The following is a 23,504-nucleotide window of genomic DNA, read 5'->3' on the forward strand; positions in this document are numbered from 1 at the left end:
CTGCAGCAATGCTTAGCGTGCTTAGTAGTCTGATAGTCCTATATGAGGAGGACCTATATTAAGTCCTCTTTGACTTACCGTCACCATGCACAGAAGTTCCAGCTTCCGATAACCAGCTTCTCAAACACAGGAGGACAAAGTTATACTCCCTGACAACCCATTTATATGTTCCCTTTAAAAAAAAATAAAATAAAGAAAAAACAACGTATCAAAGTGGATGCCTAAGTCTTGCTGCTTAATGGCCAAATGTTTGACATCTATACTAACCTGGCCAGATTACGAGGAAATGTATTGCAGCAAATAAATGTATTCAAGAACGGGTAGTTCTGCTTAGGAGTTACAGAAGCTGGTCCTAAAAAGTAATTAGCCCAGCTGGTGTAGCTTTTGTACTCAGATAAACTATGGTCAGTATTTTAAGAATCTTTGCATTGTCATCAGGATTACAGATTGTTTTAATTTACACTTTAAAATATATGAGAATTAAGCAGAGATTGCATGAGGTGATCTACAGAAGAAGGTAAGGTTTAGATGCTAAAACCAGGAAATGATGGACAAAAAAAAAAACTTAAGTAGAAGAAACTAAGAACAAACTTTAGTACATAGAAAGAAGGTGACTTTGTTTGCTTAGATGGAATTCTCATAGTGTGTTATACCTGTGTTCATATATGCAAAAATGCATGTAAATTCATATATCCCTTTGCATCACACTGTCAGAGTTGCCTAATTCTTCGTGTAATGGAAGAATGCTTGTCCTCAGCCTTCTTGATGGCTAGCAAATGACAGGAGGACTTCTGCTCCCGTTGACACGTTGGCTCTGTGGAGAAGAACCTCCTAAAAGCAGTAACACAACAGGTAACTAGCTGTAACATGAGAATTCCAAGGTACCAACTCAATTACAAATATTGAGGTGTCTGGACAGAGATTCTGTACCTGTTAGATGCTCAAGACCAAAAGACCACAATAAGAACAATAACTTGGGCATGTTCTAATCACAGATACAGCAAAATGCTGTAGACGTTTCCATGTGAAGACTTTCAGGATCTGCTTCTGTGCCTGCCTGGAAACATCCTACACTGTGCCTAAGCCGGCACAGATCTAGAAGTTAGTTGTCCCTCTGGCCTAACAGATTGAAGCTGCTAGGGCTAATCTGAAAAGGCACTTACCATTTAAGATACCTCTTTCTTTTTACATCATCTCTAAGGGAAGAGCCTGGTGCCACTGCCTCCCATTTATTCCACTTTTTCAGCAATTGGAGACCACAACCCAGCAATCTTCTTGAGAAAACATGGCCCCAGTTGACAGCAAACACAGTGTCTCAGGTGTGATGCTCTCTACCCACTATTTTTTTGGACTTTTGTTTACTAAAGTTTTCTGGACTTTGTTTACAGAAAGAGCAGAAGGTAGAAAACACGCTTTTCATTCATTTTCTAAATGCTGTTAGATTCAAAGACTATATATATGTGTGTGTATATGTGTTTCACACATTCTAGCTGGGAATAGCTTAAAATCCATTTAAGGAAGTCAGAAGAGTCTTTGAGTGTTTGGAACCTACTCTGAAGCATGTATTCCCACATATGTTACAATGAAACTAGACAGAAATTATCCATAAGTTTGTTTCACCAAGAAAACTGTCTGCCGTAAAACATATATGATACAACAGCCAGTACCACAGTGTGAAAGTGCATTTTTTACATTAATCTGCAGGAGATTTACATTTTACATTTAATTTGCAGTGTTTGTGAAATGCTGCTGTGAATCAGTCCTTAGATCCTCTAACAAGGAAAGCTTGGACAAAAATCCTTGCTGTATAAACTGATTTTATTGTGTTTGATTGGAAGTGGTTTGTACAAAGCATGCTGAAAAACCCTTGGCTACCTTGCCTCTCTCCTAAAGCTTTTGCAAAGATAAGGATACATAAACTATACAGCTGTATATCTAAACAACTTTTCATCCTTGAATATTTAAATGGGACAGCTTTTGCTAACGTTGCTATTAATGTGTGTAGACAACTGTTGCAGTTTAACTCTGGAAGGCAGCTCAGCACTGCACAACTTGCTCACTGCACCCTCACTGGGACTGGAGGAAGAATCAGAAGAGTATAGATGACAAAAACTGTTGTTTGATATAAAGCAAGTTCAATAGGTAAAGCAAAAGTCACATGTAAGTAGAGCAAAATGAGGAATTCGTTCATTCCTCCCTGTCAGCAAGCAGATGTTTATCTGTTTCCAGGAAAGCAGGGCTCCATCACACATAATGGTTACTCGGGAAGAAAAACACTGTAACTCCAAATATCCTCCCTTCCGCTTTTTTTCCCTGAACTTTTATTGCCAAGCATGACATTATATAGTGTGGGAAATCCTTTTGGTCAGCTGGTATCAGCTGTCCTAGCTGTGTCCCATCCCCAATTATCACGCACTCCAAGTGTACTCACTGGCAGGACAGCAAGAGAAACAAAAAAGCCTTGATGCCGTGCAAGTACTGTTTAGGAATAGCTAAAACATCTCTGTGTTATCAACACATTTTTGGCCACAAATCCAAACGACAGCACCATAGCAGCAACTATGAAGAAGATTAATTCTATTTACACCCCAAACCGAAACTACAACTCACAAGCACAACTACAAAAATAAAATAATCTCACAGCAAGTAACAGAATTTACAGTAGATCTTTTCTCAAGATACAGAGAGCTGATAGGATGACCATACAAGGGAAACAAATCCAGGATATATTTGCTACATATTCTATCTTTAATATTTCTGTCTAGGACTTTAGAGCTATTTTCAAATTAAACCAAAATATTGCCTGCTGCTCTTCACCAGGAGGCCACTCCAGGTAGGTCTTTGTGTTCATAATCTTCCGCAGCTTGCAGAACCTCTTGGGAATCGCTTCGCTCCGGATGGGCTCCAAGAGGACAAGAATTGCTGCATCGTTGTTCTCGTCAAAGAGGCGGAAGTGTGAAAAGTCCAGCTCGTATTTGCACCACTCGCTGCGCACAAAGTGCTCAGACAGCACAAAAAGCGTTTTGTGGCTCTTCTCTATGGAGTCAATGATGTTGTCCACGATCCACTTCCCAGGCACAAAGTCCCGCTTGTGGAGGCAGAGCCGAAAGGGAGGGCAGGCCTGCTCCAGCTCCCGCACCATTATGTTTTCAACCCAGTCAGAGTCATTCTCACTGTAGGAGACAAAAGCATCATAGCAGATGTCCTTGGCGGGGGCTCGCTTGGGCTTCCGCTTGGCTTGGAGCCACGCCCAGGTCATTCTCAGGTACCAGACCGCGTGGTACTTGTAGCCGATGGCCACGACGATGAGGATGACCAAGAACACCAAGGCGCACATCAACGACACCATGAGGGTCCTGTGGCACTCCATCAGGGAGAGGTGCACAGCTCCAACCTGCGCCCCTCTCACTGCCAGAGGAGAGTCACAGATGTACCTGCCTGGCCAACCCACCAGCATCTGGTCTATCCTGGCCTCATGCTGGATGAAGGAGAGGAAGTCACAGGAGCAGATGAAGTTGTTGTCGCTGGCATCTAGCAGCTCCATTTTCTTGAAGGACTCAAACTCTTCCCTGGAGAAACTGTTGAGCTTGTTTCTTCTGATTGACATGGCCACTAAGTTTGGGATGGGTGCAGCACCAGGCAAGGTCTTCAGCTGGTTTTTGGCAAGGTACAGCTCTTTGAGAAATGGGAGTTGCAGTCCAAATTCCCTCAGGTTGTTAGCGCTAACATCTAAAACTTCCAGTGTTGTGGGAATGCAAGCTGTTAGTTTAGAAATTTGAGTGCTGGAGAGGTTTAAATGTTTCAGGGTTTTTGGCCATTCACACACATCTGGAACCTCACCAAAATTATTTTGGCTAATGTCTAAGAGAATTAGGTTTCCTAGATGAGACAAACTTTTTCCTGTCATTTCTAAATCACTCAGTGAATTCTGACTTAAATTTAGAGTTTGTAGTGAGGGCCAGGCACCCTGACACGCTGAATGCTCCAGACTCTGGTCTCCAAGCAAATTTGCACTAAGGTCAAGATACTTCAGTGACAGGAGATTTTGTGAAATTCTGCATGGAACCAGGAAGACCTTGGTGTTTTCAACCGTGACTTTGGTAAGAAGGGAGAGAAGACCTTCCACAGTGTGAAGATCTGTAAACAAATAAAACTGTTCTATAGATAATCTCTCTATTGTTATAACTTTAACTGTCTGTGATTGGTTTGCTTGAATTTGTGTTCCCCATCGTCCAGTTCCCAACAGCCTACAGTCTATCATCTCCACCTCCACTAATTTTGGCATGTCTCCTAAAATGCTGACAATCTCAGGCATAGTAGCATCTGTAAATAAGGCCTGTTTAAAGGAAATTTTCTCTGCAAAAGAAGAAGACATGACTTTCAATAGCTGCATTTCAGCCGGTACATTGAATGCTATTTTTCTTACTTCTAACCAAGTGACAGAGTGCAGAAGGTCCCTGACAATTGCTGAGAATACACTTGTACTTCTTAGGTTTACGATCAGGTGATTTATCCTCTGAATCTGTTTCAAACTTCCAGGTTCATACTGACTGAGATTGCTACCATCAATCCACAACTTGTCAAGAACCACAATGCCCTCAAAGTTTCCTTGTCTTATCGTGGAGAACCCCGGGTTGCCCAGGTGGAGAGAACTCAGGTTCCTCAGTCTAGAAAAGGGGGAGCTTTCCCCCAGGTCTCTGTAGGAGTTCCCTTGGAGGCGGAGGTGCTGGAGTGAAAAAAGTTGCCCAAACCACGCAGGGGACAAGTAAGTCAGGCTGTTATTTGATAAATCCAAGAGCTCTAGTTTCCCAAGAGAGATAAACGAGTCTTCGTCTATTGAGATGATTTCATTGGACTGCAGTAGCAGGGCTCTCAAGTTCACAGCCTGCTGCAGATCCTGGGATCGGATGTGCTTTATCCTGTTGTGGGACAGGTTTAACACTGTAATTTTGGCTGTGAGTCCTGGAGGAACAGAGTCCAAGCCCATGGAAGAGCAGTTGCAAAGCTGAGTGGCATCACATGAAGGGCAAGTCTGCTTCAGTGCTTGTTCTTCAGAAAGGTTTGCAGCTAAGACCATGTAGATGGCCCACGCTTGCCAGATGTGTGTAATTCTTGATTTGTGTTTTGTTTGGCTGAACATTTTGCTGTAGGAAACAGAAAAGATAGAGGGAAGTGTTGATTTTTAGTTTTAACAGCAACTGGAAACAATTTAATATCTGTGCCATTTTATTAGGAATTTCAGATTCAATGATTTTTCTTGTAAGAGTTGTCCTATTGCATCAATCTTTCCCTCCTACTTCAAGCGTTCAGCCCTGTAAACATGGCATGCTACTCATCTCTCAAGTACAGCCATATTACGTCTCAGCAGTCATAAACAACCTTTCTCAATGTCCTGCCTTTTCATATGCACATTGGCTATGGTATTACATCTCCTTACAGCAACAAAGCTGCAGCTGGATGTTTCAACCCTGAACAGTGGAAGATGGTTAGATCATCAGTGATCTGCATAAGAGGATCAAGCGCAGCCTCAGAAAGCGGAAGAGTAGCTGGAAAGCTGCCTGATGGAAAAGAACCTGGAGGTGCTGGTTAGCAGCCAGCTGAATATGAGCCAGCAGCACGTCCAGGAGGCCAAGAAGGCCGATAGCATTCTGGCTTATATCAGAAACGGTGTGGCCAGCAGGACAAGGGAAGTGATTATCCTCTTGTACTCAGCACTGGTCACACCTCAAATACTGTTTTCAGTTTTGGGCTTCTCACTGCAAGAAAGACACTGAGGTGCTAGACTGTGTGCAAAGGACAACAAAGCTGGTGAAGGGTCCAGAGCAAAAGTCTTATGAGGAGTGGATGAGGGGAAGGAGATTGTTTTGTCTGGAGAAAAGGAGGCTCAGAGAAGACCTTATCACTCTCTACAACTACCTGAAAGGAGATTGTAGCGAGGTGAATGTTGATCTCTTCTGCCAAGTAACAAGTGATAGGACAAGAGGAAACGACCTGAAGTTGCACCACAGAAGGTTTAGATTGGATATTAGGAAATATTTCTTCATTGAATCAGTTGTCAAGCATTGGAACAAGCTGCTGAGAAAAGTGGTTGAGTCACCATGCCTGGAGGTATTTAAGAGATGTGTAGACATGGCACTTAGGGACATGGTTTAGTCATGGACTTGACAGTATTTGGTTAATGGTGGGACTCAACGATCTTAACCTAAATTATGCTATGATTCTAAATGCTCACAGCCTTCACAGTGTTAGCCTGTCCATCTAGTATTGCTGTCTTTGAGGCAGAAGTTCAAATAGATCATGTCCACTCTCTCAGCCCTTTAAGTGGGCTGTGGCTTCTGACATTACAACCTTTCCCAGAAGAGATTTTTGGGGTCCCCTGCATGGAATCTCATCAGCCTCGGGCTTAAAAAAAGCAGAGCTGTGGGGGCTCCTGGCACACCTTTTTATACACTGTGTAAGTACATGTTCTTTACCAAAACATGCTGATATGCAACCTATCAAGACTACCACCCTTTCCTGTAAATCAACACTGGTAACAGACGGGAACTGGATGTTACCATCACTCTATAAACAGTGGATGTGATTGGAACAATACTGATTTTAATTTACAGAAGAGCTGTATTTCCTGCTACAGGTGCCAAAGAACATTTCACCATTGGCTACACCAGAAAATAAGTCACTTATTAAAGGTCACTGAACAGCTCCAGTTCTGGAGACAAACAGTATTCCCAAATCCCTAATATGCAGAGTACTTACCTTGTGTACTGCAAGCTGTGCTTCAGTCTCCTTGTGTACTGACTGTGCGCTCTGGGATTCAAGTGGTCAGATCATACCTGTAAGCACAATAAAAGCTGGAAAGCCTTTGGTAGGTCTGATGTGACGACTGTCCTGGAGTGACAAAATATTTCAGTTCGTGCTCCTCAAACAAAATTATGTCGACAATTTCCCAATGTCCTCTAGCTGCTCAGCCACTGAAGCATACCTGTTTGCACAGCTTTTCTTTAGTAGCTGCTCCCCTAAGGAAACCGTGGCTTCTAAAGAGTACGCTATTGTCCAGCACTCATGATGCTGTCCTTAAAACTCACATTCCAATCACATCTACTGCTGCAGCTGACAGGGGGTACAAAAATGAGCATAGATCATATTTGCACTCTCTTCTTCACAAGCTGAAATTCAGTGGCAAATCTCTCTCCTTTTTCCCGTCATCACCCATTGCTGGAAAGGCTGATGCAACCTTTTTGCAAAAGTCATTCTTTCACAATCACTTCCTCCAGCATTAAGTACAGAAATAGTTCCTAGGCAGAACTGCTTCCATCTCCCTGTATATCTTCTTTTGATACTCATTGTCTGATATAGACTGGGGGGTATTAACTATACTGAGAAACAGGACATAGCACAGTGAGATTGTTTTGTTTTGTTGCATAGGTTCTGTAAAATGTTATCAACATATGAATACACATTTTATATCGACATAAATATGGGAGTCAAATTGTTTAGTCAAAGAGTACCAGAGGAACACTATCACTTCGTTCCTAGGACACGGCAGTCGAACATTATCAACAAATAGAAAATGCTTAAGAAAAGGAATGATGTTCTGTCTAAACAAGAACACACACTCTGAAAGAAAGTATCCCCCTGTGAACACTCAAGGGAATTTTGAGAGGGGAAGTTTGATGATATTTACTTAATTCTGACTGAATGGAAACACACAGCTGGTCAAATGGCCAACCATGCTGCAGGAGTCTTCCTACCAGCTCTGAAAGGGAAACCCATTGAATTAGTTCACTGAAACTTCCTATTTCCGTTTCCAATTTGTGTGTGCGTGTACAGAAATTGTCACAGTCTGCTGCCCTCTTGCAGCAAGAGGTACCTTCCTGAGAGGAGACAGACAGACCGATTCCCTCCAGCTGCTTGGCCTTGTGTCAGGGGCCAATGGCAGCAACTGTGTGCTCAAGGGTGGCAAAGCACAGACAGAAGCCCACGTGCATCTCGTAACGACCTTTAGTCCCAACTAAACTTAGATTAACTCGATGTTTTCCAAAAGAGGAATTGAAAGACTGATATACCCTGGTATTTTCTGCCTGTTACAGACGATATATGGTAAGCATAACAACGTTTTAAAATAGAGACAGAGCAGCTGTGGGATACAGCAGAGAAGGGAAATGTTTTAGTGAAAGGATGTCATGAACTTCCCCAAAGCCACCTCTTCCCTCTAGCACCTCTCAGCTGAAATGGTTCTTGTTCTTCAAAAGGGAAAACTTTCTGTCGTCAAAATGATAAAATATGTTAATTATGAGTTTGACATGACTCATTCCTATATGCTCTTGTCATCAAAATTGCAACTCCTTGATAAAGTTAAATATAGTTGAATTTGTGAAGGGCTTTGAAGAAGACCACCACATAGGAGGGGGGTGCGTTTCACTGAATGCATAGCAGGAGCGTTTTTTTGCAAGTTACAGCTTTCCCACCACACATTTATGGAGACTCTAGGTAGGCATCTGCTATGTTTTCAGAAGTATTGACTTTGTCTTGACATCCAGGCTCAGTCCATTCTCATCACACTTCCAAACCAGGCCAGGTTTCTGTTTTCTCTCAGAAAAAGAGGACCAGAGCAACCCTGCCCACCTCCCGATGTCACAGTTCACAAACAAAGCAGCTCATTTCAGCAAGCTGATTAAAAAGTCAGGAAATTAGGATGGGCCTTGTGCTTGTTTCCATCAGTAGGGGAAAAAGGTCTACAAGCAGTACAACTGTCCTCTCATTTATTCCAGGCTAATTCGCCAGGATTCATCAGTTATATGGAGTTGGGAATGTCCAAGGATGCTTAAGGTGGCCAGAAATGCCCTCCACAAGCTGCCCTCACACAGACGGGAGACACCAGCCTGCTGCCTCTCAGAGCACCAGCTTCCAAACTGGTCCTGCAGCCTGGACTCAGAACAACCTTTTTCGAAATTAGAGAGTCTAAAGTAGGAGAAAACCACTGCCTTTTAAGGCAAGAATACCATTCGTCTGCATTTTCTTCACAGTAACTGCATGCTTAGCATCGCACAAAGTTGCACAGAATCATAGAATCACTAGGTTGGAAGGGACCCACTGGGTCATCGAGTCCAACCATCTTCTGATTTCTCTCCTCCAAGTCAAATCTATTATGATACATCTTCTTTTATAGTGTTTAAAAAAGACACATGCCTCCACCTGTGCAAGTATATTCCTTTTTCCCGGCAGAAGGGAACAGATCTGTCACAAACGTGCTCTTGTAATTGCCAGTGTTCCAAGCAGAGATATAACACAAGCCTTTGCCAGCAGATTAATAGGGCTAAGACAGAACAGTCATCATAATTTTTGAAGCTGCCTTGCTTTAAATGTTACTGTTTGTCTCACAGCAGCTCAAGAAGCACACATTTGTCTCAGCTGGGAAATCTATTTATGCAAGACAGAACCCTACTGGTTTTTTTTGATCAAAAACCATGAACCAAGTGGCCTAACTAGTCCTCAGTCAATCTGCCATCAGAGTTACAAGGGTTGTTTCACTGTTGTATCCCCACTACCTCCTCTTTCTGCAGCTGTGTTGTATAGCCCAGGGGAAGGTGGCTTTAGGATCAAACTCCAGTTGCCAGAGCCCAGCAGCCCTCACCCCTCTGCCAGACAGGGATACCAACTCCTTCATCTCCAGTGATGTGTTACACTCTTTAAAGGACTTCCCCTTCCCAGTCACACATGAGAGGATCCTGAGCCCTTCCTTCCTCTTTCCTCCTGTATGTCAGTATCCGCACTCAGAGCTGTTTTTTGCTTTTCTGCTGAGAAAATATGAGTGAACACTACAGAAGGGGCTGAATGCAGACAACACTCTGGCCCAGACCCCTGTCTCAAAGAAAAGGCAGAAGCAGTAGAAAAGAGAAGAAAGCTCACAAATCCATTGGCCAGCCTGCAGAATGAGAAGAAATCCTTTGCAAAGCAAAAAAAAAATAAAATCTTTGCAAGCAGCACAGAACTGCTTCTTGATACTTATCCCTGGTAAACAGGACGTGTCAGTGCATCAGCTCGGCCACAGCAGTGCCAGCCAGGCTGAACCCGGGGCGATTTCTCCTACACCCTCCATCCCCAGAATGGCTGGTGAGGATAAGTGGTCAAATCTGTGCTTGCATCTTTGGAACAGGAGGTATGATATGCACGTAATTGAAAGCAGGACAGCTTGGCATCCTTTCGTGATCATGGAAACAGAGCCTTGGCATGCTCTGCTGGTCTTATACTTTAATCTGACTCGCGGGGCTTTGGGTATTTATTGTATTTGTTTTCAAACTAAAACAAAAAGGAATATTATAATGAAAAATAAACTATTTTAACTTTGTCATGTTCCATACCAGGCCTATTCCACCAGCAGCTCAGGCCCCTGGTTAGATCCTCACATTGAAAGTTTAAATGCAGAGGAACAGATTCCCCATTTTTCCTTCTGATGTATCCTTGCCCTGCCCGTGTGGCAAAAGCAGGATAATGCTGTGTGAAAAGTTATTCACTCAACAGCCAGACTGTGGGACTGCCTCTGCTGAGGAAACGGAGTTGTGGGTTTTTTTCAATCATATCCTTTCTGAAAGCGTTCAATGGGAATAACATGATGTTGATTTACTGCTGTAACAGAGGAGCGACTAACAGGGAAGTTCACAGGCTAAGATACCAAAGCTCATTCTAATAATATGGAAAGTTTTCATTTTCTAGAACAGTTGTACCAGCATGACTCAACAAGCGAAAAGCCCTTATTTCTCCCAAAATGGTCCCATTAAGGAAATTGCATCAACAGAAAGCAGCTTGCATGCAACACCAATCTGGACAACGCAGTTCCTTTCTTGCATTGCACTTTCTTAGGTGGGGTGAAAACAATTTGTTTCTGACAGGAACATTAGGATTTTCCTTTAATACACAGCTACAAAACTATGCTTATGTATTTACTATATATATATATTCAGAAAAGGGTGCCAAAAATTGCTATAGTGTTTACTATATATATATATATATAGTATATATATTTACTATATATAGTATATATATTATAGTATATATATTTACTATATATATATATATATATATAGTAAATACTATAGCAATTTTTGGCACCCTTTTCTGAAAACCACTATGACAAATACACAAAATCCAGTTACCAGCATCATACAAATGTTTTACTCCCAAATGAGAACTCTGAGACAACTCACATGGAATGGGTCCCCCCAACTATTGATGCTTGCACCCCAGAGCTGTGTGGGTCTGGACACTAGTCAAGGATGCTGACAGGTATCTCAAACACTGGACACTCGGTGGGATAAACGGTGTCCATGTAGAAACATGCCTGCCAAGGGACTTCCTGGCATGCTGTGGGGAATAAGACAAAATGTAAAACTTATACTAACAATAAATGAGACTCCCCTTTGGTAGGGGAGAGGTCTGTCTGGAAATACATCTGGTTGAGTATAACTTCTTCCAAGTGCTGTCCAGGGATTCCTGCATCCCTGTGGTAGGATCCAGCTCCCAGAGAAGATGCAAAGATGGGTACCATACACGGAGGCAGGTGTCCAAAACCCATAAAGAAGGTGCTCAGAGCAACCTTGACCCCATCTTTTCTTACAGGCTAGCTTGGTTGTATCAGCCCTTATACTTCCTGTATTTGTAACCCTGGATCTCCAAAGGTACACCACAGGGAGCCTAATCAGGCTGTAGGACTCAAAAACCTGTAGCACGAACATTATGGCACTAGAACCTCGAAGGTCAAACCAAATATACCTCTTATCACCCGGACAAACAGGCCCGCTGCTTGCTGCTGCTGGGGATCCATCCCCTAAAACAGACATAATTTGGAAATCACATTTTCTTTTAATATATTTTCTGTGATTTGCATAGTGATAATTGGTTCAACGTTATCAATGTATAATGCTACTTCTTCAATTTTTGAGATACCTTCAGGAAATACCTCTGTGTAGGTTTCTGAAGTACCACTCGGTATTTTGAAGAACTTTTTCCCATTGGTCTACATATATTGCACTCTTGTTTCGTTGGTCAGCTTGCTTTGCTGTATCTCCAACTATATGGCAGAGGTCATCTGTTACAGGCTTCCCAGACACTTATTTGGAGATATAAAACATATATCCTGTTTTTCAAGAAAATGAGGTGCTACGCCTGCTTCAAAACAAGGATTTTCCTGGTTTCCGGTCAGAGTAAAAAGCACCACCGAGGAGCCACCAGACCTGCCTGTGCTGAGATGGTGTCACCCCTCCAGGGTGTCCTTGGCCATCAGAGCTGCTGCACGTATGCCAGGGGTAGGGTCTTCAAGTACCCTACAAGGCACAGGCTGCACCTTAGGGAGTTGGGAAAAGAGAGGAACGGGATCTCTTACATTTGCTGTCAGATTGGCTTCTGCTTCATTTCAGCTCACCAGCGCAGAAAATACCCTGTCACACCCCAGCGGGTGCAAGTCGTCACTAGCAGGCTGTTGTAAGGAAGTTAGGGTTTAAAATCCCAGCACTGGAATTTCCTGCAAGGGTGAAAACCATTGACACTCAACTCTGAGGAAAAGCTTCTTCAAGAGAGGCTGCAGAGAGGGATACGTGTGTCAGTGGGCTTCAGTGCTGGAAAGGTCCAGCAAACCTTGTCTTGCCTCATCGAGAAGAATGCATGGGCGCACGTCTCTTACCTAAGTCTATCTAGTGCTGATACACTGAAAAAGTGGTGGGATTCTTTTTTGCTTTTTTCTTTTTTTTTTATCAGGGAAGAGCAACATTCCTGGGAATGGGACCAAGTCATTGCAGAACCAGATAGAGTTTCTTTCCTGTACAGAGATGGAGAATGCTGAACTGGGATGCAGAGATACATATTTAACTGCTTCTTATATATACATAAAAAAAAAAAAAAGAATTGTTCAACTGTTAGGCAAGAATCTGAGCAGGAAATGAATCAGATCATTATCATATGCTATAAAAATAACAAGATTTTTGTATTTGTTCCAAGAAAGACAATGCCAGGATATATTTTGCACAGGTAGTTCAGTCTTTGCATTCAACTGCTGCCTTCCTCTGTATCTGATGCCTTGAAATATTTCAGACATGACAGTGTATTTCAGAAAGAGAAAATGGTCCATTCCAGATCTTTATTTTCAATTATGCAAGACCTCAGAAGCTCTTTCTTCAGTGCAGTTACTTTTCTTGCTTTATCATTGATCAAAGCTTTGTATTTTTTAAAATACAGGGGAAAAAAAAAATCTATCAAGCTATTTCCTAGGACTTTTTAATTGGAAAAATGACATTTTTCATGAGTTTCTTGCAGGGATTATTTCTATTGTGTTCTTTTGCAATTGTACAATCTTTATACCAACTATTCAGATGCTTCAATACAGAAGAGTTTTAAACACCCATGAAAAAAATCACTTTTACTAAAAATTAAAATCCTGATCCTAAAGTGATGTAAGTATTTGAAAAGTGTGTGTTGACTCTGAAAGAGCCATAAAAACATCTTCAAATACTGAGATATTTTTGATATCTGACCATTCTCCAACTTTCCAGACTTGTACATGATTGAAAAGACACTCCAAGTTGATTTTCAAGTACATGCTCAGCTATTTTAATCAGTCCTCCTGAATTATCCTGAGACTGCATTTCTCGCTCTTCTGTAAGTTTTGTTGAGTGTGGTGGTACCAGCTTAGTAATGACAGATACAGAATGGACTGTGTAACTCTTGTGCCTGTGCTGCAAGATGTCTTTTTGTCTTTATTTCAGTATCTACAGAAAAAAATGCCCCATACTAGGGGATCAACCCCCAGCCAAGGTGCTTTCTACTGCTGTGAAATACTCACATTTACAGATGTCAAGCTGAATTCCTCTCTGACATCTAAAAAGCATTACCTGAATATGCCACGTAGAGCATGGCTCTGCTTTGGTAACGCAGGTGTCTCTGGGATGCTCTGGAGATGCCTGCAGCAAGCCTCGCCACAGCTGAGCACACCCTCCCAGAGCGGTGCATTTAGTCTACAGCATTGTTGGGAAATGCTTTTCTTTGTTTTTCTTTTTCTTTCTTCATATTTTCTTCCAACCCAGTGGTTTCTGCCAGATCACGGTGTCCGTTTGACGGAAGGGAGCACAGGCTGGGCAGCGATGGAGTGCACTTGAGGGGGAATAGTCCTTTCTTGGCAATGTCCCGTTACTCCAGTCGTGATGGTCCAGAAACATTGCTGACACTGGTACGCCTTTTAGCAAGACTTAGCCACTCTAGCAGAGATGCAAACCCAGTGCAACGGGTGATTGCAAGCATAGGGTAACAGAAAACACACAAACAAAAAGCCCCTCACTTGTCACTTGAGAACAATTAGGGAACTTATACAAAGTCTGCAACATGATGTTGTAGTAATGCTAAAAACACTTTTGTAGAACTCTAGTAAGTGTAGGATGCATGGTAACTCATGCTTTTGATTAATTTGTTCTGTAGTTTGCAGCTTTTGGACAGGAAAGTTATCAAAGAAGAGGAATCAAAGGAAATGTCATAGGCAAAAAAAAGCAGTTAAAACAGACAGCTTTCATCTCGATAGCTGTAACTCCAGGATAAGAATAAGTTGGTTCCGAGATAATCATAGGATAATAAGATTTTTCTACCTGTCTGTTCTGCTGTGGGAAGGAGCATTCAATGAGATGCATTCTCTCACCTTGTATCAAACCAAGTGACATTCCTCCAATGCTGAACTGACCATGAGGTTTGCAGCTGCAGGCACAAGAAGATCTTTGTTTCTTTGGGTCTTAGCATTCAATGTTTAACAGCCCTTACCCAACAGACCGGCCACCTGATTTGTTTTCAGCTTAAAACTTACAGAAGTGTCAGTATAAAGATTCTTTTCTATTTATAGAAATTATGTTACGTTTGCACTTCTTTCATATGCTATTTTTATGACATCATTTTAAATTAATTTCCTGTATGTTCTATGATTAATAGTTTCAACAAATTTCCTTTAGAATTAGTCCTTCAGTGTACTTTATTTCTCTGGGGTTGTTTCCTTGAGCTCGTTGTTCCCAGCTCACCTCTGGGACCAAAAGGCCAAGCAAACGTACTGAGATGCACAACCCTCTACTGAGAGGACTCTCAGTCATCTGTCTGGTATCTCCATGTTTCCACCTGATAGTGTCTTCCCTGATGTTTGCAAAGTCTTCCAGTTGAATAGTAACTTTCAAGAGTCACTAACAAAAATGCAGTGAGTAATGGGGAAGGGGTGGCTAAAGCGAAGGAGTGCTGGACTCTTCTTCTTCGTTACTGTTCAGAGGTCTATTTTTTTTTCAGTAAAATAAGCATTCCTCACACTTCTCATGATGAAACACAGTCTATGAATGAGTTCTTTGCTTTGCTCCCCGTTTCTGCAGGTGAAGAAATCCTGTCTTAAGTTTGGGCAGCCCCTTCTCTTTCACAGGGAATTCAGTGAGGAGCTGGTAAGCTGGACAAAAAAACTTCTGAGCTCATAACTTCTCAATAAGCAACAGGACAACATTGGTACACTGACTCACTCTGGGTAAGTCAGGTCTGCAACTGGATTAAGGGAGAAGTGAGGGTTTCCATCCGTTTTGGCTCCTCCTGCCAAAACAGCCTGCCAGCCATGAACGAACCACTTTGTGCTTTGCTCTGCCTTCTACTTCTGCTAGGAAGTCCTCAAAAGAAACCTCCACATCCCCAAGGAATGCCACTGATCATAAAATAATCCCTCCCCATTTGCTTTCCCTAACTGGCACAATGACGACTACGCAGGCTGCCGAAGTTAACAAGCAGGCACATTAATCCCTATTCTTGCTAGAGAGTCTTTCCAGACCTTCCTAAGCTTTCTGCCAGCGGCTGCATGCAGGGGCAGGTTTGTCTCAGGGCGATTCCTTGTAAGCCTATCTGCAGAAGAATGGCAAGCGAGAGCCTAATCTGAAATGACTAAAGCACTCGAAGGCAAGGGACCAGCTTTGCTGAGCAGATGGGTTTTTCATTCGCAATTATTCATTTGGGTGGTTTACTTTGGCCCCTTGTCTTTGGTAAACATCGCACAACACTGAAACCAGGAAATACCCGCAAATAAATAAAGAAATGGCAAACACTATTAGGTCTTCCTTTGTCTTCAAAAAAATCAGGCTTACTCAGGCTAGATCTTGCTCCCAAGGGGAGTAAAGTCTCCCTGGGGACCTGTCGAGGATGAAGGACACCCCCAGCAGGAGGGGTAGCCAGAACAGGGCGCTTGCTGGGGTGCCAGGAGGACACTGCTTGTGCAAGCTTCTAGAAATCACAGGCTGAGCAAGGTCCTCAGTCCGGCTGCCCTTAAGGCATACAGGGTGATGGGAAGCTCACCACTGTACCTCAGTGGTTTCTCTGTCCTGTTTTATTCTTAAAGTTTTCTGCTTTCTGCTGCAGAGTTCAGCCAAGGGTTTTCATGCCCCTCCAACCCTTGCTTTTGCTTGTAACTTTTGGCATGAAAGACAACAACCATGTAGCTAAAGCTGTGCCTTTAACGGTGTATTTACTCTCTAATTAGATGCCCCCCTACTGTATTTTAAAGAGGAAATCAGGTAGCAAAGACGCTGAGGTGCTGCAGGGCCGTCTCTCTGGCGTGGGGCTTGCATCCACCCCCACTTGCTCTGTTCCCCCTCTTCCAGGATGGAAAGCCAGAAGAAGAGATAGGCCGGAGACAAAGAGATCGCCCAGCTCCCCATCCCCACCAGTGGAGAAGCAGCTGAGGGATGGGTTGCTGCAAGCACGTACCTTTAATCCATCCTGCACGTTTGGCACGCAGCAGGACAAGACTGGTCCTGCACACAGATGCACTGGCTTTGCCTGGCTCTGGAAAGTCATGATCTTCTGTCCAAGAGGCTGTGGCAGGGGGAAACCACTGAGACAAACTGTCACAATTGCTCCTTTTCCCACAATAAGCAGGATATGTACAGAAATTTAGGGTAAATACCCTATGTCTGCTCCTGTCCTGTGGCAGAGGAGATTCTTTGTGAACCTGGGGGCTCCCTAAAACTCTGTAAATGCTCCTACAAGCAAGATACAGAAGAAAAGACAGCGCCACTTTCTCCTCTTCTGCACATTTTGCTGAAAGAGCTAAAAAAAAAAAAAAAAAAAAAGGCAGAAAAAGCAGGCAGAGGAGATACGAGTGAGACCTTAACCACTGGACACTGGAAGGGAGGACTGGCACCAGTTGCCCTGAGGCATCCTGAGCATCCTCAGGAACAGACCCAGAGACCCAACAGGAACTGTTGTATCTAAACCCCAGGGCCTCCAAATATCAGCTACCAGCTAAGTATGGGACAGCCGAGAACTAAATGCTAAACTCTTACATGCCTAAAGGGGAAACTGAATCCCAAATTCCACCCAAGTGTCTCCCTCTGTTGTCACTGAGGTTAAATTGTGTTGTCTATGATTTTTAAATCATATTAGAAATTTCACTAAATATGACCTGATGATGATCTATCTACCAAAAGAAAAATTACTTTCATTCCATCTCTCTTTATTGTAGGAGACACATTAAGGTCTAATGGAAAAGACTGAATTGGAGAAAGTGTCCCTGCCACAGATTTTTTGCACAGATTTTGGAGGTGACATTGACCTCCAGCTTCTTGCATAGGCCTTCTAGGAACTCGATTCCAGGTCATTTTGATGGGGAACACAGAGGAAGGGTACCACTATGGATCCAGGGGTTCTTAACTGTGCTATATATTTCCATTTCCACTGTCAAAAATCTGCTTTTCAATCAAGCTAAGTGAGAGGTTAGGCTCCTTAAAAACAAACAAACGTGCATGTAACAAACAAACCAAGCAAACAGAACAGAAGCCCAAAAGACAAGTTTCAGCAAGGTAAAAGGAGCTGAAAGTCATGGCACATGAAGTGGCATTCCCCTCCGATAGCACAGGGTTTGGCTTAAAGAGCAGCCAGATGGGGCACAGGAGAGAGACAGACTTTAAATCAGTGTCCAGTGTTTTGAGGAAGCAGAGTCAGCTTTTTTGCAGACAAACTAATAAAGGTTGGCATCTTGCATAAGTTTTAGCTCAACTGTAACTCTGGAAAATTCTGGACTCCAAAAGGTTTATCCCAGCTTGTAAGAAAGAGTCTCTTCTGCCCTCAGAATAAATCCTACAACAGGAAAAAAGTTTTCAGTATAAATTGTACAACTGGAAGAGTGTTTTCTGAGTTCGCAACAGCTGGCACACAACATTTCCATTTGCTTCTAGGCAGCGCTGCAGTTCCTGCGGGTTTGGTCACATTAGACATCAGATATATACCCACCTCGCTGTACAGAGCCAGCTTGTCTCAGCCTAAGTCAGACGTGCTATGGTCTGCCTTCTCCCCATCTCTCTCTAGAAGTTAAAACAAATTCCCACGAGCAAGTGCGTTGATCGAAACAGAGGTGGATGCTGACATACTCGGCTTCCGCAGAGACCCGGGCAGCTCTGGAGGTTTCCTAACTTCTTCCTTGCATGTTATGCTTCCTTACTGGGCTGCCTCTCTGCCCCCAGACTTGCAGACTTCTCTTAATATCTGCAATATTTTTGAGGCAACACTGGGTCTACAGTAGTAGTAAGTAGTAATTAGAAAAAAAAAAAAAAACCAGGGCAGTCGTTAGGCTTTATTCACTGCAGGAATACATGGGAGAATTCGAAGTCGGCAAGTCAGACCCATTACTGTAAGGATACATTTGGTCTGTCATCTATTAAACTACATGGCTGTGTGTGCCTGGCAAGTGCTTCAAAGTTGCTCTTTTGATCTTTACAAAGATAAAACTGTAATATTTTTGTAGGTATATGAAAACATTAGTTACTAGACTAGTTAAAAACCACTTAACTTTTGAAACCGGTGCCATCTGTTTCCTATTTTTATTTATAGAACTCAATACTCAGTCCCTTGAGGACTTCTTTAACAAACTCTCTCTGTACTACGTATCAGCGGTGTTTTGGCCAAGACAGCTGAACTTGGGCTTGACAGGTCTGCAGATGGGGCTGGTCATACGGACAAAAGACTACTCAGACAAAAGGAAGTAAGGAAAAGGACAGAATGAAGGTCATGTAGGAGCCTTTCACTCATCCCTCAAGTCAGCTCTTCAGAAAGAAGAATGCTGCACTGGTTAAGCTTCAGGTTTCTTATACAGCAAACAGTGCACGCCACCAAAACCAAACCTACATCGTACTGAGCTTCAGTTACACAAATAGTTCTGGAGGATGCTCACAAGCTCACATTTCACTAATGAAACTACTAAATAAGAGTCAACAGATACTTTATAATTCAGTTAAGGATTTTGAAGTATTTCTATAAGCCATTATTTGGTCCTCAACAAATTGTGTGACAAATCTTAGTCCTTAAACTGATAAACTATTGAAAGTCTTTCAAATTAACAGAAAGGTTCCTTTTTTAGAAAAAAAAAACAAACTCTCCACCAACCAGTGAATGTGCAGGGGATCTATAAAAGGCACAAAGATACCTCTCCTTAATGACACTGCGTTCAGGGCATCCAAAAGTTGCGCATTGCTACAGGGCATTGACCTGGGTCATGAAGTTCAGTTATTGCAAGAGAAATTCACAATCTTGCCTGTGAACCTTGCTCAGAAGGCAGAAATACTTACAGATAGCCAAAAGCCTATGTCACCATGAGCTCACCGCCCAGCAGGCTGTGGACCCCTGGCATCTCCATCAATTTTTTGTATCCCAGGTTTCTGACTGCCATCAGGAGCATCTCACCCTTTAAGCCACCGATGGCTCAGGCCAAGACACACAGAGCCACGATGTCCAAGGCTGCAACCAAAAGCATAAGCAAACCCTGTGAGCCAGGAGAGATGGAGATCAGCTGTGCTTGCAGTGATGTAGTGGTGGTGAAAGTAGTAGCAAAGTGCCAGGAGAAAATTGCTCAGCAACACCTATGCTCACCAGAGCAACGGCGTGGGAAAATTGGACAACTGAGCCTGGATGAAGCTCAAGATACCTGCAAAGTACATTACATGCCGAGAACATACAGATGGGAAAAACTGAAACTTGGTACTGAAAGTCATTTGGTGAGCGTATGAACTGAACGCAGAACTAACAGTGGGAGCCCAAAGGCACGCGGAGTGTGTGCCTGATATCCTCAGCCAACAGGAAGGGGTGGTAGGACCCGAATTAAAAACTAATAACCAAAGGAGGAACACAAGCTGTGACTAAGCAGAGGCTTTCATCAGCAGAAGTAGGGCTGGCATTTCCTCTGGTTAACAATTACTTGCTCTCCGCAGAGACTGAGCAACCTGCAGGTACAGCTCTGGAAAGAGCGGATCAATACAAAACCACTACTGAGCTCCAGAAAACGTTTACATCACAAATCATGGGCCGGAAAAGATAAAGGGGCAACCTATAGGGAAGGTGGGCTTTCCATGCTGCTCCGGAAACAGAGTGGCAATGAAGTTGTTTTCCACTCCCTTACACACCCTGTGCTGGAGGTTTGCATGCCATCGTGAGCTGGGCTGGAGGAATGATGACTCAGGGGGCACGTAAGCAGCTGGAGCAATGCAGCCAAGATGCTGCTTTTCTCATATGATCAATACTGAGAAAAGAGCAATGGCCACACCACTGTCTCTCAGGTCTGGGGAGAAAGGTGGGAAGATTACAGCGTTTTCTGCTGTTTCTGCAAGGTTCCCTTAGCAGCTTCAGCATCTGGTTCGCACTCTTCAGCATTTCCTACACTGCACTGCAGAACACCTTCCATTTAACAAGGATGTGTCAAAAGAATGAAGTGAAACATTTCTCTCCCTAAATCAGAACCAGCAACCACAACAGGTTCTTGTAGGACATTGAAGGTGATTATTTCTAGCGTGGTTCAGGGCTGTCTCAATACTGACCCCCAGTATAGCCGAGCAAAGGCAACCTACCATCCACATCACCCTCTCTGAGTGCCGGCGCAAGTCCAGCATGCAGGCTTCCCCCACATCAGTGCCAATAAACATTGGGAAAAGCATTAGCTTGCCTTCTCAAATTGTATGTTCAGTCAAAATTAAAACCAAACAAATGTCTCCCAGCAAACTGAGAATTTTGCCAGTGTGAAGGAGAAAGGAGGTCTGGCAGAGCCTGTCATCCCACGGGTACAGCAACCACAGCCCAGAGCGTAGCAGGGATGGTCAGGGGTATGTTCTGTCACTTTCTTGAAATCACTGCACAGGAATTGGATTTACGGAAGAGAACAGGGGCTTTTTGGTCACTCATGGAGGCAAAATGCACCTTCCAAGAGATGTATATGTACATGCTTGGATGCTAGTCAATCCTGGCTGCTAGTAGTTTAGCTAACAATGATTAAATAACTGCTTTTTGCTAGATGAGAAGCTTGTCCACACCAGATTTGGAAGCTCATCTAGCACTCGGGAGGTCTCTCATTCCAGGCCAGTGTGATCCCCGGTTGCACAGGTTGCTGGCAGCCTCTGAGCAACAGAAATTCCAGAGAGGTGTATGAAGCCACGTGGAAACACCAAAGCACCACTGCCTCTGAACAAGGCTGCTAGAACCCCCACAGCCCAGGGAACAGCTCTCACGCACAACCAGGGGAGTGATGAGGAATGCTGCCTTTCAGGCAGCCCTGGAGTCAGAAAAGGTTAGAGGGGTTGTGCTACTGCTGTTGTTGTTGAAGCAAACAGCAAGAAATGAAATACAGCAGCAGTCACGGAAAAAGCAAGCCACGTGGTGTGCAACTCACAGCAACAAAGGAGGTATTTTTGTCAGGCAGGCAAAGACAGGCAGCTTTTGCAGGAAAACGCACTCCAGAGACAGAGGCAGAAACAACAATACTCATCTTTCAGCAGCAGGGGAGCGCCTGTGTCCATGCATTAGTGATGAGGTGCAGAGGTGGGTGCAAGCTCCCCGGAGCTCAGCCGCAACACCACCTTGTGGGGCAATAAACCCTCTCCCTCCTCTGCTGTCACTCACAACGGGGCAGAGCACTGCTCCCCAAGTGCCTCCTGCTCCTCCCTGTCCCACAGCTCATAGAGAAAGGGAGCATCGCTAGGATTCACCCAGCAGAGCCTCCCCCAGTGCAGGACTGGGTAACTGCCCCAACCATTGCCAGGAAACTTCTTCTCCAGCTGGAACACCTACCGCTGGCAGCCTTCTGCCTGTCCGAAAGGCAGAGTGAGTGTTGCATTGTCACTGGGACAGAGGATGGCCATGGCAGCACAACAGGGCTCGGGAGACAGTGACCCTCAGCCCAGCCGAGGGCGCTGCAGAAGAGGGTGCAATAAGCCCTACCTTAAGTCATTTCAGAGAAGTGGACATGCAGACAGAACGATGAGATGAGGCAGAGAAATCCAAGGTACAACTAAAATATGCCCATGGTGACAGGAGGTGCCGCTGTGAGCCTTTTCCACAAACTGCTGAAAGCAAAGAAAGCACGTGGAGAGGGCAAAAGATGAGGGTGACTTGATGACTAAGAAAAATAAACAATGGGTGTTCCCCAGGCTGTGAGGGAAGGAAGCAAATGCTGGAAAGCAAAGCCCAACCTACTACCGTAAAAACTGGCCAAGAGCTCATCTTGGAAGAGGGTGGTGCCAACTCTGCAGGAGCCTGCAGGGCTGCTGAGGCCACAGCTTCCCAGGCAGCACCAGAGCTTCTCCTGAGGCAGAGAGAAGTTGTGTCCGGGAGCTGAAAGTACTGCCAGCCCCAGTGCAGACGGCAAGCACCTCCGTTGCTTCTTGCCCTTCTACCCTCTTCAGTGGATTAAGACAGTTACCAGCTCTCTTTAATGAGCTCATTTGCCCTCTGACAATCAGATCTCTCAACCACATTTTCAGGCTTTTTACTACAAGGGAAACAGCAAGCTGTTTGCTGGTCATTGCTTCTTTGAGCAGCTGTAACAGTCCTGCATGCCCAGATCTGGCTGCAGGAACTGTAGGACAGACTCATCAGTTGCCACTGTGCTCATGACGAAGTCACAAGATCAAGCAACAGTTGTGCTCCCCACGTGAGGCTGCTTTCAGAAACTTGTCCCCCGTGTGCTCTGAACCCCATGCACCGTACCTGCAGCCTGGTCTGGCCAGTCTGTTGTTCCCAAGAAGTTCAAACCTGGCTCTCAGGCTGGATTGGTGGCAGACAGGCGGCAGCCAAATCCCTCCCTGCAGAAGCAAACTCAACACTGTACCAGCCCCACTTGCCAAGAAACAGGGTCCCAGTGCAGCACTGCCCTCTCCTACCGAGATGCTGCATTGAATGCTCCTCTCCCCTTAGCTCTCTGGCTTAACACCATGAGGGACTTGCTGTGTTAAGCCTGGCAAGGCCACAGGACTAGAGAACCCCTGCAGCAGTTGCTGGCTTTGTCCATATGCTGTGTCTCATAGTACCTATAAACATTTGCAAAACACGCCAGGAATATTCCCTGGCTTCAGGATGGAAATCCTGGACAAACCAGGAAGGCTGACCCAAGACGTCCTGTGTGTCCTGTCCAAGGACAGTGACAGCTTGGTCTCATCAGTTTGCAACGCACATCTAAGAAGCCACAAACCCACTGGGAGCAGGGG

At 44.1% G+C, this 23,504-nt stretch overlaps 1 protein-coding gene across 7 annotated transcripts; it reads right to left on the reverse strand.

The window, feature by feature from the left end:
• Window positions 1-1,782: 1,782 nt before the first annotated feature.
• TLR2 (toll like receptor 2) lies at window positions 1,783-22,435 on the reverse strand. 7 transcript variants are annotated; one of them, XM_054065788.1, is made up of 4 exons: window positions 22,240-22,435; window positions 16,750-16,857; window positions 6,757-6,833; window positions 1,783-5,144 (listed from the first exon to the last, which is right to left on the reverse strand). In XM_054065788.1, exon 4 carries the CDS (start codon window positions 5,138-5,140, stop codon window positions 2,762-2,764), a length of 2,379 nt encoding a protein of 792 aa, XP_053921763.1. In that variant the 5' UTR covers window positions 5,141-5,144; window positions 6,757-6,833; window positions 16,750-16,857; window positions 22,240-22,435; the 3' UTR covers window positions 1,783-2,761. The 7 variants fall into 7 exon arrangements, with proteins under 7 accessions (XP_053921763.1, XP_053921760.1, XP_053921761.1 ...); XM_054065785.1 differs by lacking the exon at window positions 16,750-16,857; XM_054065786.1 differs by lacking the exon at window positions 16,750-16,857 and having other exon boundaries at window positions 6,757-6,888.
• Window positions 22,436-23,504: the final 1,069 nt, after the last annotated feature.

The sequence above is a fragment of the Cuculus canorus genome, chromosome 4, assembly GCF_017976375.1.
Source record: "Cuculus canorus isolate bCucCan1 chromosome 4, bCucCan1.pri, whole genome shotgun sequence".
Taxonomy (NCBI): domain Eukaryota; kingdom Metazoa; phylum Chordata; class Aves; order Cuculiformes; family Cuculidae; genus Cuculus; species Cuculus canorus.

Excerpts from the sequence above, each read along its gene's own strand:
- TLR2 (XM_054065785.1), bottom strand. The coding sequence starts at position 5,140 with ATGTTCAGCCAAACAAAACACAAATCAAGAATTACACACATCTGGCAA.